Source organism: Hibiscus syriacus, unplaced genomic scaffold (assembly GCF_006381635.1).
Source record: "Hibiscus syriacus cultivar Baekdansim isolate YM2019G1 unplaced genomic scaffold, ASM638163v2 tig00013773_pilon, whole genome shotgun sequence".
NCBI lineage: Eukaryota > Viridiplantae > Streptophyta > Magnoliopsida > Malvales > Malvaceae > Hibiscus > Hibiscus syriacus.
The window spans coordinates 225,197-236,894 of record NW_024062309.1 but is presented as its reverse complement, the minus strand read 5'-3'; the positions used below and the strand labels follow the sequence as shown (position 1 = coordinate 236,894).

General features: G+C 35.1%; 2 protein-coding genes across 3 annotated transcripts; one reads left to right on the top strand and one right to left on the bottom strand.

The window, feature by feature from the left end:
• Positions 1-258: 258 nt before the first annotated feature.
• Positions 259-2,885, top strand: LOC120206408 (reticulon-like protein B1). Its single transcript, XM_039206070.1, has 5 exons — positions 259-618; positions 1,387-1,567; positions 1,697-1,838; positions 2,561-2,630; positions 2,725-2,885. The coding sequence occupies exons 1-5, from the start codon at positions 426-428 to the stop codon at positions 2,883-2,885; spliced, it is 747 nt and encodes a 248-aa protein (XP_039062001.1). The 5' UTR covers positions 259-425.
• A 3,113-nt stretch (positions 2,886-5,998) lies between these two features.
• On the bottom strand, positions 5,999-11,521 carry LOC120206439. 2 transcript variants are annotated; one of them, XM_039206086.1, is made up of 16 exons: positions 11,075-11,521; positions 10,349-10,470; positions 10,165-10,253; positions 10,037-10,072; positions 9,670-9,763; positions 9,367-9,409; positions 9,141-9,241; positions 8,949-9,010; positions 8,203-8,699; positions 8,041-8,125; positions 7,799-7,936; positions 7,077-7,645; positions 6,842-6,977; positions 6,686-6,754; positions 6,436-6,571; positions 5,999-6,258 (listed from the first exon to the last, which is right to left on the bottom strand). In XM_039206086.1, the coding sequence occupies exons 1-16, from the start codon at positions 11,290-11,292 to the stop codon at positions 6,107-6,109; spliced, it is 2,547 nt and encodes an 848-aa protein (XP_039062017.1). In that variant the 5' UTR covers positions 11,293-11,521; the 3' UTR covers positions 5,999-6,106. The 2 variants fall into 2 exon arrangements, with proteins under 2 accessions (XP_039062017.1, XP_039062018.1); XM_039206087.1 differs by having other exon boundaries at positions 6,440-6,571.
• Positions 11,522-11,698: the final 177 nt, after the last annotated feature.

Here is an 11,698-nt window from a genome sequence, read left to right as displayed (position 1 = left end):
AACCACAATGCAACTAATTGGCCAATTTATGATTTTCTTTTAATAAATTTCAATATTTATATTAACCCTAAATAAATTTCAATATTTATTTTATATAAAGTGTTAATTTATTTATTTTTGAATATAAAATGTTAATTTATTCCATTTAAAGGAGTAGTTGATGATTTATTTTAAATATAAATTAAAATTTACAAACAATATAAAAGTATAAATATTTGTAAATTAGAAGGATTTTTAGAACAAGAAACGAATGGGAGGCCAGGGAATAAATAAGCAGAGCAAGAAATTAGCACGTCCCTCATTTCCCGCTACACTCGTAAGACCTTAGCTTCGGATTACCATTTCCTCCCTCCTAAACCTTTACAAATTTAAACTCCTCGGTTTACGCCTAGGTATCCTTTCAAAACCAACCGCACGTAGATCCAATGGCGGAGCACATCGAGTCGAAGATGGAGGAGATCGCCGAGAAGATCCACCGCAAGTCGTCCTCATCGTCTTCCTCCTCCGGTTCCGATGACGACAAGAGCTCTCACGGCCACAAAGTCCCTTTCAAGTCCAAGGTTTATCGCCTCTTCGGCAGAGAGAAGCCTCTTCGCCAAGTCTTGGGCGCCGGAAAATGTAAAACTATTTCCATATGATTTTTCGTTTATTTGTATGTATAGATTCTGCGAATTTGTTTTTATTAACTGTTTTGGTGAATGGCGGACGCGGTGTTTAGTTGATTATCAGTGTCAGTTAGTTACGTTATATGACATTCTCTGTTTTGCTAATCGATTACGTAATCTGATATTTAAAAAAGGATTACTATTCATAATTCTCTTCATCAAATCTTAGGGGAAAAAGTAAGTCTATTTTCACATGATTCGTCGTTTATGTGTTTATAGATTCCTCGAATTCATTTTTATTTAATTGCTTTGACGACATATTTTATTTGAATCAGCGTCAGTTAGTCTCATTATATGGCATGCTCTGTTTTACTAATTGACTTCATAATCTGATATTTAAATCAAAGAATTGTTATTCAGAATCTTGTTTTCTCTCTCTCTCTCTCTCTCTCTCTCTCTCCCTTTCTGATTGACCCCAGATACGAAATCTTTCAAACTCAGGATTTCAATGATTTTGCCTTCATTTTTATGCATTTTCCCTGTTTATGTAATTTGCGAGTAATGAAATGCTAATGTAATTTATTTCGATTTTAGATTCATGCTAATTTTTTTAATGTATATTTTTTAAAAAAATTGAGAGTTGTGAATGCATCTTCAAATCTGTAATTTTCATAATATTATGAGTAGGATGAATTTTGTGTCATTCCTTAGTTAAAGCTTTGATTATTATTTTTCCATTGTTTGTTATCGTCTTTCATTGTCATTCAATGTTGATTTGCAGCTGCTGATATTCTTCTATGGAGGAACAAGAGAGTTTCTGGAAGCGTGCTTGGTGGTGTATCAGCTTTCTGGTTTCTCTTTGAAGTTCTTGATTACCATTTAATCACTCTGATTTGCCACATATTGATACTCTCTTTGTCAGTTCTTTTCCTATGGTCCAATGTTTCTAATTTCATCAACAAGTAAGGTTCTTCAACCATTCTTCTTTCGTTCCTTGCATGATTGTAGGTTCTTCAACCATTCTTTCGTTCCTTACATGATTGTGCGATTGAAAATCTTATTGTAACTTACCCACTTTGTTCAACCGGAAGTTCTCCACCAAACATTCCAGAAGTTGTGATATCCGAGAAGTCTTTGCTCAAAGCTGCCTCTTGTCTGACGACTGAAATTAACCGAGCTATGAATGTTGTGCGGACCATTGCAACCGGCAAACATCTGAAGACCTTTCTTGGTGTATGTTGACGTTAACATCCCTCTTTGCTTTCTTCTAGTTAACTATCATATTAAAAAAACATCTCTAGGATGAATCTAGTTACAATATTATTTACGACTTTTTATTTTTCATAAAATAATTGTGTCGGATACATATTTAAACATGAATAATAAATTATGATTCTCTAAACATATGATAAAAAGATAGAATATATTAATCATGTATAGAATATTTTAATCATGTTCATGTTGGATATATATATCTATACCTGACACTATAATTGTACACTTGTTAGGTGTTTTGCTTAGCTGCTATGTTGTCTAGACTGCCCTAAAAACAAGTGATAAAATATCTTTTAGTCCCTGAATTTGATTCTTCTTTTTAATTTGGTTCTTGAACTTTTTTAGTCCACATTAATCTCTAAACTTGAATTTCTAGTTATTTTTATGACATGATGTGTCAGTCTTGGAGTGTCATGTTATCAAGAGGAATAAAAATAAGAAAAAAAAATACCCAATTCAGGAATTAATTTCAGAGACTAAATTGAGAAAAAAAAATCAAGTTAAGTGAAAAACAAAGAGGAACCCATCCCTCGGATGAAATTGACTAATGTCAATTTTGCTTCAATTCTTGATTTCCTGCAATATAGCACATTCATGTAATGCAGACTGTGGAAGCTCACTCGTTATGTACTTGTGCTATGCTTTCGACTCACTAGGTGTTTTTGCTTTGCTGCTCTTAGGCCATTGCTGGATTATGGTTTGTGTCAGTTCTGGGGAGCTGTTTCAACTTCTTGACATTGGTCTACGTTGGTAAGGAATTTGATTTCTTGTCTTTTTCAAGCACTTCTAATATATATTTATATGTCTGTTGATGAGAAACACACCAAATGGACTTTTATGACAGTGTTCCTTCTGCTGTACACCGTGCCGGTGTTGTACGAGAAATACGAGGACAAGGTCGATGCATATGCTGAGAAAGCAATGATCGAGATGAAGAAGCAGTATGTAATATTAGAGACGAAGGTTATGGCTAACTTGAACAAAGAGAAGAAGAAAGACCATTAGACGACATAAAAGGTTATTCTTTTCTCACTGCTGAAATCAATCTTTTGATTTTCTTTTTGGTGATCGATCATGATCTTTGAGTTTCCCGGTTCCAACTTTCATGTTTTAGTTGCAGATGTACTCATTGACTTTGGTTCTCAAAGGATGGAGTCTTGGTTTTTAGATCATATGTTTTTTTTTGTAACATATACATATATTAATAAGTTTTACGATATATATTATTGTGGTTACTCTAAAGAGTAATTCGATTTGTTTTACCAAATATCTTAAACCCTTTGTTAATATACACTCTCGTGGTTGTTGAATTGAAAAAAACTCGAAATATTATTATATGGACCTGGCTCATTACATCATTTATGATCTCAACTAATAAAATTCATTTATTTTTTTTTCAAGACGAATCTTCACTTTTTTCCTACAAGTAAATATAAATAAAGAGTGAGGAGTTATTTGAAAGTTGCTTTAAAATGGATGACTCTTATTAGTTGAGAACATGGAGAATGATGTGAGTCAATTCCATCAAATAATTTCTCGATTCTCATTTATTTGGGCCATTTAATAAGTAAATTTATTAAAGAGCTCATTTGTGGAGTGAGGGGAGGGGATATTCGAGATCCAGTCGCATTCTTTGAAAATTTTAAATTCTTATATAGTTTAGATATTTTATTTATATTTTTTATTGATAATTTAATTTTCTATTCTAAATTTTATAACTTCTCTACTTTTTTAATATAAATTTTAAAATTCATGCCCTTAACATATAATTCTACGTCTATCTTGATAACATTTCTAAATATAACGAAGCATTGGTGGATCTAGAAATATTTTTCAAGGTGGATACACACATGTTAATAATGTAAAATTTTTAAATAGGATGAGTACAAATAAAATTTCAGGGTGAGCACCGTCCGTAAAATAAGCAACTAATCGAAGAAAACTCAAATTTTAAGGTGGTCATGAAAAATTTCACGGTGGACAATATTAGTAAAATAAATATCTAATCGAAGAAAACTCGGATTTTAAGGTAAGCACGTGTCCACTCTCACTAATATGTGGTTCCGCCACTGTAACGAAGTATAATCGATGAACTGTGTATGCATTTTGAGTATGGAGAAGGGTAATAAATTAATAATCAAACAAAACATGAAGTTTCCGTTCAATCAAACGATATTTTTTTTGGTACAACAACCAAACGATATTCTGAAGTATCATCTATCATTTTAACTGTGCAGCCTATACCAACGAGAATGAGTTCTTAGCTTAATGAACCATTATGCATGCATGGATGTAGCAATCAAACAACCATTTAAACATGGGTTGACCTTTGTGAGGACTAAGAGGGATGTTATTCAATTAAAAACCCCATTTAATATTTTATTGAAAAACAACACTAAACAATATTAATTGATAAAATACTCTTAAACTGCACTCGTGGGATGACATCGAGTTCTGTAAAAAAGAGCATAGATCTCGCATTTTACGAAAAAACGAGTTTCATACATTTATTGTGTCTTTTATCTAAAAATTAAATGAAGTTATAAGAAAAGTTGATGGATCTCGCGTTCTGCAGAAAGCAAAGTTTTTAAAACGGGTTTCATAGAAGCGAGGTTGTCCTACTTATGCAGTTTGAGGTATTTTTCCAATTAATGTTATTTGTGGTTGTTTTTCCAATAAAATAACAAATGAAGTTTTTTATTTAAAAACGCCACTGAACTTTGTTCCCCATTACTTATTTTTTAAATATTAATTAATTTTAAAAAATATTTTTAAAGAATAAATAAAGAAAATTTTACTAGATATTTCTCAATTAAAAAAATTATATTTTTGAAAAATAAAAAATACTTTAATAAATTTTTAGTTCCACATTACGTTACAATCAATGTCTCCCCCCCCCCCCCACCCCAACTCTCCACTGCTAAAAAAACAGATTAAATCCAAAAAATGCTATCTATTTTCAGTAATTGGGAAGAGTTTAAATTAGGATATAAATCTCTCTTGTTCCTGAATATAATAGAGGATAATTCAATAAAATGAATGATGCTAATGAAACATGCTTATGTAAATTTTATGTTGTTTTTCTATATAAAAGAATAAAAATAAAATATTCTTACAATAATATTAATTATTAATTATAAAATTGGCTTTTCAATAACTATCCAATTGAGTTAACAACAAATAATCGATAACACAACGTCAATCAAACGTTAAACAGTATGTATAACTTCTACCCAAGCGTTTAGTATGTAAAAGATAATAATAATTGAAGCATTAAATGATTAATAGAATGATATCACAAACCAACTTACTTCAGTGGTTAAAGGAATCGTTATTATTCCTAGAGATCACGGATTTGAGTACCAGCGGTTGCAGCAAGGTGATTGAACGTTCATTATCAAATAGTTGAGAGTATTTAATCACCTTAACTTAATAAAAAAATGATTCATAGAAGGATACAATGCACAAATAATCTCCTAATTATATCGTAATGCTTTGTTGAGTCTCACATAAATATTATATTTTATTCATACGTATGTTTCAATTACCGAGGAACTCAACCAATCAACACATTATACGATATTATTTTTTAATTTTTAATAGTTGAGGGACTCGTCCGAATCAGATATTGTAGAGGTTCAATACAGGGTAATCCTTCCAACCCAGTTTACTCTATTCACAAACATTAATAATTGAATCATTGACCTTACTTAAAGGATTTAGTGTCTCGTCCACTAGAGCGACGAATTGTAGTTCAATAATCAGCAGAACAACTCAATGGCACTTGAGAAAATAGTTCAGCAAGTTTTATAATGCACTGCCCTAAACAACAGGGATATATCTGCCATTAATAGTCTAAAGCTATGTTCAAAACACAAATCTTTTAATTAAATAATCTTCAAACAATCCAATATAAAAAAAACCCACCCTTCCTTTAGAAACATTGAAACCCTTGGGCATTTCTAAGTGCCAAACATTTCACATCAAACACTACTAAGCATACCCAAATATTGGTGCCAAATTGTATATATATATATACAATGTATTTCACACACCCTAACAAAAGCTCTCTGGTTGGTATTGTTCGGAACTTTGGATCCGGGCCGGAGCTTCCTGTCGTCTTTGATGCTACCCCGTCCATGTGAGACCGGTGAGTGTGGTTGAACAATGCTATTTTTGTTGGAGCTTTTGGAATCACCAAATTTTTACACCTCTTCCATGGAGAACTATGTTGATGAGGAAATGGGATGTCTGATTTTACAATCTAAAGGAAGTAAGTCAACTGTTCCTTCTTCCTCGAACCTCCTCCTCCGTATAAATCGTTCCATTGCTTTAGCTCTGCCATTACCGATCCTTGGGAAGCGAAGCTCGCAGCAACCTATGGTCGTAGCATTTAAAATAAGCTTTGAGCATCAGAAATTACGGTTCTATAACTTCGCAGTGTGAACTAAATATGGTCCGAACCTCGCTATTGCACTTTGGATAACAAAAGAATATGCATTCAGGTTTCAAACAACACATCCGATGATCAATGGCGAAAGGATATGACTAAAACTTACCAGATTCTTTGCTTGTCTCATATCTTCCATGGTTAAAGGCCTCAAAGTAATTACTCGTTCCTCTGTGTTATCGTCTTTTGTATCTGAGGCATCTTCTAAGCTCTTGCCTGCTTCTTCTCGCCTCTTCTTCTCCTATAGGATATCATTGAAACGAAAAACAACTAAGACCCCTTATGCACAGATACTACCAAACAGGTAGACAAAGCAAAACAACAAAGATACAGTGGGAAGAGATTTCGTTGTCACCTGATCCTTCATCCTCTCCTGCTTTAACAACTCCCTAACGGGTCGATAAGCTGCCGTGATGCATAAGTTCTGTTCCCGGCAGTTAATTTTTTTTGCCATTAGTTGACAACAGTTGCATATAACTTCATGATAAATGATATGAGAGAAAATACAAACCTTGAGATCACTTCCACTGTATCCTTCTGTCATGGTTGCAATCTCCTTGTAATCGAGATCTTCGACTTTTTCTTTTGCCAGTAAAGTTTTCAAAATTATTTCCCTACTCTCAAAGGATGGAAGACCAACCATAATTCTGTTCAAAATGGAAAGCACGCCAGTAAGATAAGATGCTCAATCATATCGAGCTGTAAGCAAGTCTCGAGACTATGTTACCAGAAACATTCGAATGTACCTGCGCTCGAAACGCCTAATTATTGCTTCATCAAGGTCAAATGGCCTGTTGGTTGCAGCAAGGACAAGAATCCGCTCACCGGCTTTAGTCAATAGACCATCCCAATGTGACATGAACTCATTCTTAATTTTCCGCATAGCTTCATGTTCCCCAACTCTAGTCCTTTGCCCCAGCATGCTATCAACCTCATCCACAAAAATAATAGTTGGTGCAACCTTTGCCGCTAGTGTAAATAAAGCTCTCACGTTCTTTTCATCTTCGCCGAACCATTTTGACGTGATAGTGGACATTGAGACATTAATGAAACTTGCTCCTGCTTCATTTGCAATGGCCTTTGCCAGCATTGTTTTCCCAGTCCCAGGAGGCCCGAAGAGTAATATACCTCTACAGGGCTTGAGAAGCCCCCCTTTGAAGAGATCCGGCCTTCGAAGAGGGAGCATGACCAGCTCTTGAAGTGATTCTTTGATATCATCCATGGAACCGATATCTGCAAATGTCACTCCAATCTGATTTGCAGGTATAACCTCCGGCCTTATTCTCTTCTCGAATTCATTATCAGGTGGAACTTCCTGCATGACATTATATCTGTAGTATGAAAAAAAAAAAACGAAAGCATTGACCCAAAAAGACACCCGAGAAAGGTGTAATGGACAAAATATTTAAAGCATGTATCGTGCTGGAATTGGAAAACAAGAACAAACTGTCAAAGTACATCAACTTACAGGTGCTTTTGCTGCTGGTAGGTTCTCTCCGTCCTTTGCACCGGAAAGGGACTTCTCGGTCTCATTTTTGCTTTCAGGTGCAGTGGTGTCGGGTTTTGGTTCAGTTTTTGCTCTTACAGCTTCCTCATCTTCATTTTCCTAAGGGTAACAAAGAGTGGTAAACGATTAGTTGATACGTACGAAGTTACCGGTATTCTTATTGCTTGATTTCGACTGAATGCAAACTAGCATCAGAGCACAACCTTGGCAGGTTCAGCATTTGCCTCCAATTTTAAGGTATCCTTCCCACAACCTTTTCCTTGGAATATATTCAGTCCATGGGACAAGCTGTTCCGGAGCAGAAACTAACATTAAACGATTTACAAATAAGCTCAGATCAAGATAAATGAATAATTGATTACTACCTCTTGGATGATATAACAAGCTTGCCATTTCGGTATTCCGGGTGCTTACTGTTCATCAAGTGATAAGAAATCGCCGATACCACAATTTCTTCAATATAATTACCTAAGACCATGGTGTCTGCATGACAGATAGAACCCAGATCATCACATTCAAGGTCATTTGCTGCGAGTACAGCGGCGATGTGGTTTCTGTTATCTTGAACTTGAAGTGCCTTCATATCCTCCTCCAGTTTGGCTTTCCAGATATCAAGATGAGTTTCATCTTCGGGTGGTTTTATCTCGATATTGTACGGGAATAATACTGAGAGCCTCTCGTTGACCCTCCTGTAATCGTCTTCTGGGTCCAACATCCTAGAACCAAGCATCAACACTGAATGTGGAAGTTTGCTCAACAACTTTTGAAACACATTATAGAACTGTTCCGATTGAAGGAGGAGCTTTTCGACATCCCTCAGGTACAATATGATGGAACTGGTTTCTGATACTGAAACCAGTACCTGCAAGAGGACAATAACATTCACTACCATTTAAGTCAATTGAAAGCAGCACAAACAGCACCTGTTTACTTTAATCAATTTTAGGCTCAGACCGAATTGGTCGGAGCATACCGGCACATATATAGTACGGTGTTCTCATGGAACTTGCGTGTAAACATACAAACGCATGTGTGCCTCAAAGAAAGAATCGTCTAGAAATTCCATTCATGATTTATCTTGAAAATGGCTACGTATAAATTTACGGCATACCCTGTAAAGGGACTGCAGAAAAAGTTTCTGATCAAAGCACCAACTGCTAGTATGCTTGTGCACTGATTAAACAACCAAAAAATACCACCGAAGAGTATAAGTATTTTCAACCTTTAGACAGTAATAATTGATAATAATACATATCATTAAGTTTCCATGACAGAATTAAAGAAGATATATATGAATGGTAACCTGGATTCGAAACAGCTGAAGTCGAAGAGATGCTACTCATGTCAGATGATGTAGAGACATTTCTTTTGAGTTTTGGAAGATTGCTTGAACCTTCAACAGCCCTGCAAATGTATGAACAAGAAAGTTATAGGGGACACTCTAATCCAGCAAGACCACTAAATACAATAACCACTTTGTATTCTTGTACCATGAAAATCGGAAAAACTAAAGGATAAAAGTTGATTACCTGGACTTAATATCAGTAGCACTACCATGTCGACGGAATGTACCTGTAAGAAAAATCTTGATTAAAACTATGATGAAATAAAGGTTAGAAATGAAGAATCAACAATATATGAAAAGATTGATATGCCAATTGAATAGTAAAACCAAGCAGGTTTTCTAACATAATCGTGACTACTAGTCAAAAATAAATCACAAGCACGTGACTACCTAAGCAGGCTTCACCAGAATCAAAATGCAGAAAAATGAAGCCTAAGGAGGCGATATTCTTCAGTTAACAAGTACATTTAAGATGTTGAAAGAGTACCATTTGTTTGTTCTCTTTGTGGAAGGAGTGAAAAGGAACCAAACAAGCTGTTCACTCGATCTAAAGTCACCTCTGAGATTGACCTCTTCAAAGCCTGCAAAAGATGCAACTAAATTAGATTGTCATAACCACTAAAAGAATTCATTGAGCTGATCAGTTTTTCCCCCTTCTTTAGAGGGTGCGATCTGCCATTGGTAAACATTACATCAACAAATTAATAAGATTGAACTAACTTGAGAAAGGCACATCGAAGGGTTCATCATTGAACCATGACACTCAAATTCAGATTCAAACACAACCATGTCCAATGTGTGCATCCAGTTACATTACAGAAGAAAAAGAACCCGAAAACCAAAATACAACTTACAAGTTCTTTCTTGGTACAACCATATTTGCTCTGCATCTGCATCAGGATAATCATAGAATGAATATAAGTAGGACTTTATGACAGTTAATGGCTTATAGCTCAATGACAATTAGGTTTTCCCTATTTACCTTGAGAGAAAAATCAGTAATGTCCAAAAGCAGTAGCTTCGATTTAAAGTAATGCGCCAACGCCTTGGCAAGCATTTGCTGGTAAAGCTCTTCACAATAATAAAAGCCAACACATTAGGTTAATAATGAACTCGTGAAGATTAACATCTTTATATGGAATTAGATAAACAATTCAGATGCATACCAGCAGGTCCTGAGAGCAAAATAGTTTTGCTGACAGGGGAAAGGTTCCGTGTGTGCCTAGAAACATCTTTGTGTTTTAATTGGACGTATGCCGCACTCGTCAATAATTCCCGGGTTCTTTCACTGTATTAAACACCATAACAAGGAGTAAACTTGTGAAACAATTATGGAACTTTGTCTTAAAATCAATCACCATGCAATTAGCATTATCATATTCATGTTGAAGAGTCAATATACACATCTCGGTCTGCTTAACTTTCATGTGATCACATTAAACAATATTCTACACTCTACAGCATGCAGAATCACAAAACTGAAAACAGATTCCATGGTCCCATATATGATCCAAAATCATACATCTCTGAGGAACAAATCCATCTAGGAACTTTAACCCAGGAAAAAAAGGGGTAAACTGATTGATCAAAATACAGCCAAAAAGCAAAAGAAAATGTAACAAGAAAAAGGATCACGGGTGTTAATAGTTGTTAGTAGCACGTGCAAAGAATATCTCCATGCCAGACCATGGCACATAGTGCCTCATACATACCAAAACCAACAGCTTTCATGTTCTCTTTCTATAATTGACCGGGGACCAATATCAAACACAAGCACAATGATGGCAGTATGGCACAAAAACAATCCCTTCATCTTCTTCCTTCAACAAAGATAAAACAAAACCTAACGCAAAAAAACTGTAAAAAGAAAGGACCAGTCATTGGTTTTTTACCCAAGGTAATAAGGAAAGTCATCAAAGGTGACCTTGCTGAGTTTTCCATCTTTAACTCGTCTCAAAAGTTCCTGCTCAATCTGCTCCCCCGTAATTTCATCATCTGCAGTGGTGTTGCCTGTCCATTTGTTCACAGTTTGGCCTGAGGCCAATCCGAGGCCAACCCCAATACCAACTCCAACACTTAAAGCTGAGAAAAACATCCCCTTTTGTTCCATTTTCCCCGTCGAACAACACGAAGAACCTTCTTTTTCCTTCTCAAAAGAATTAAAAGTTTCACCTTTGCCTGTTCTTCCTCCTCCCCCTGTGTTCTATCTTGGCAGATAAAAGTTTGATTCTTTTAACAACACCCAGGAGAGAAGATCCAAGGGAAAGGAAAATGGAAGGGAAAGGGGGATTTCAAAGTGAAAATTTTAATAATGGGGTTGTTGGAAATTGAATAGAGAATGGATTTATAATAATATATATATATATATATATATATATATAATAGGCCGAAGAAAACGTTGATATAAAGGGTGTTTTCTCTTTTCTTTTCTTTTCTTTTCTTTTTTTGACAGGTGAAGTACTAAAGCTGTTAGCTTTTGAGGTGTGTGCCTTCTTCAACTATTTATAGCATTGCTG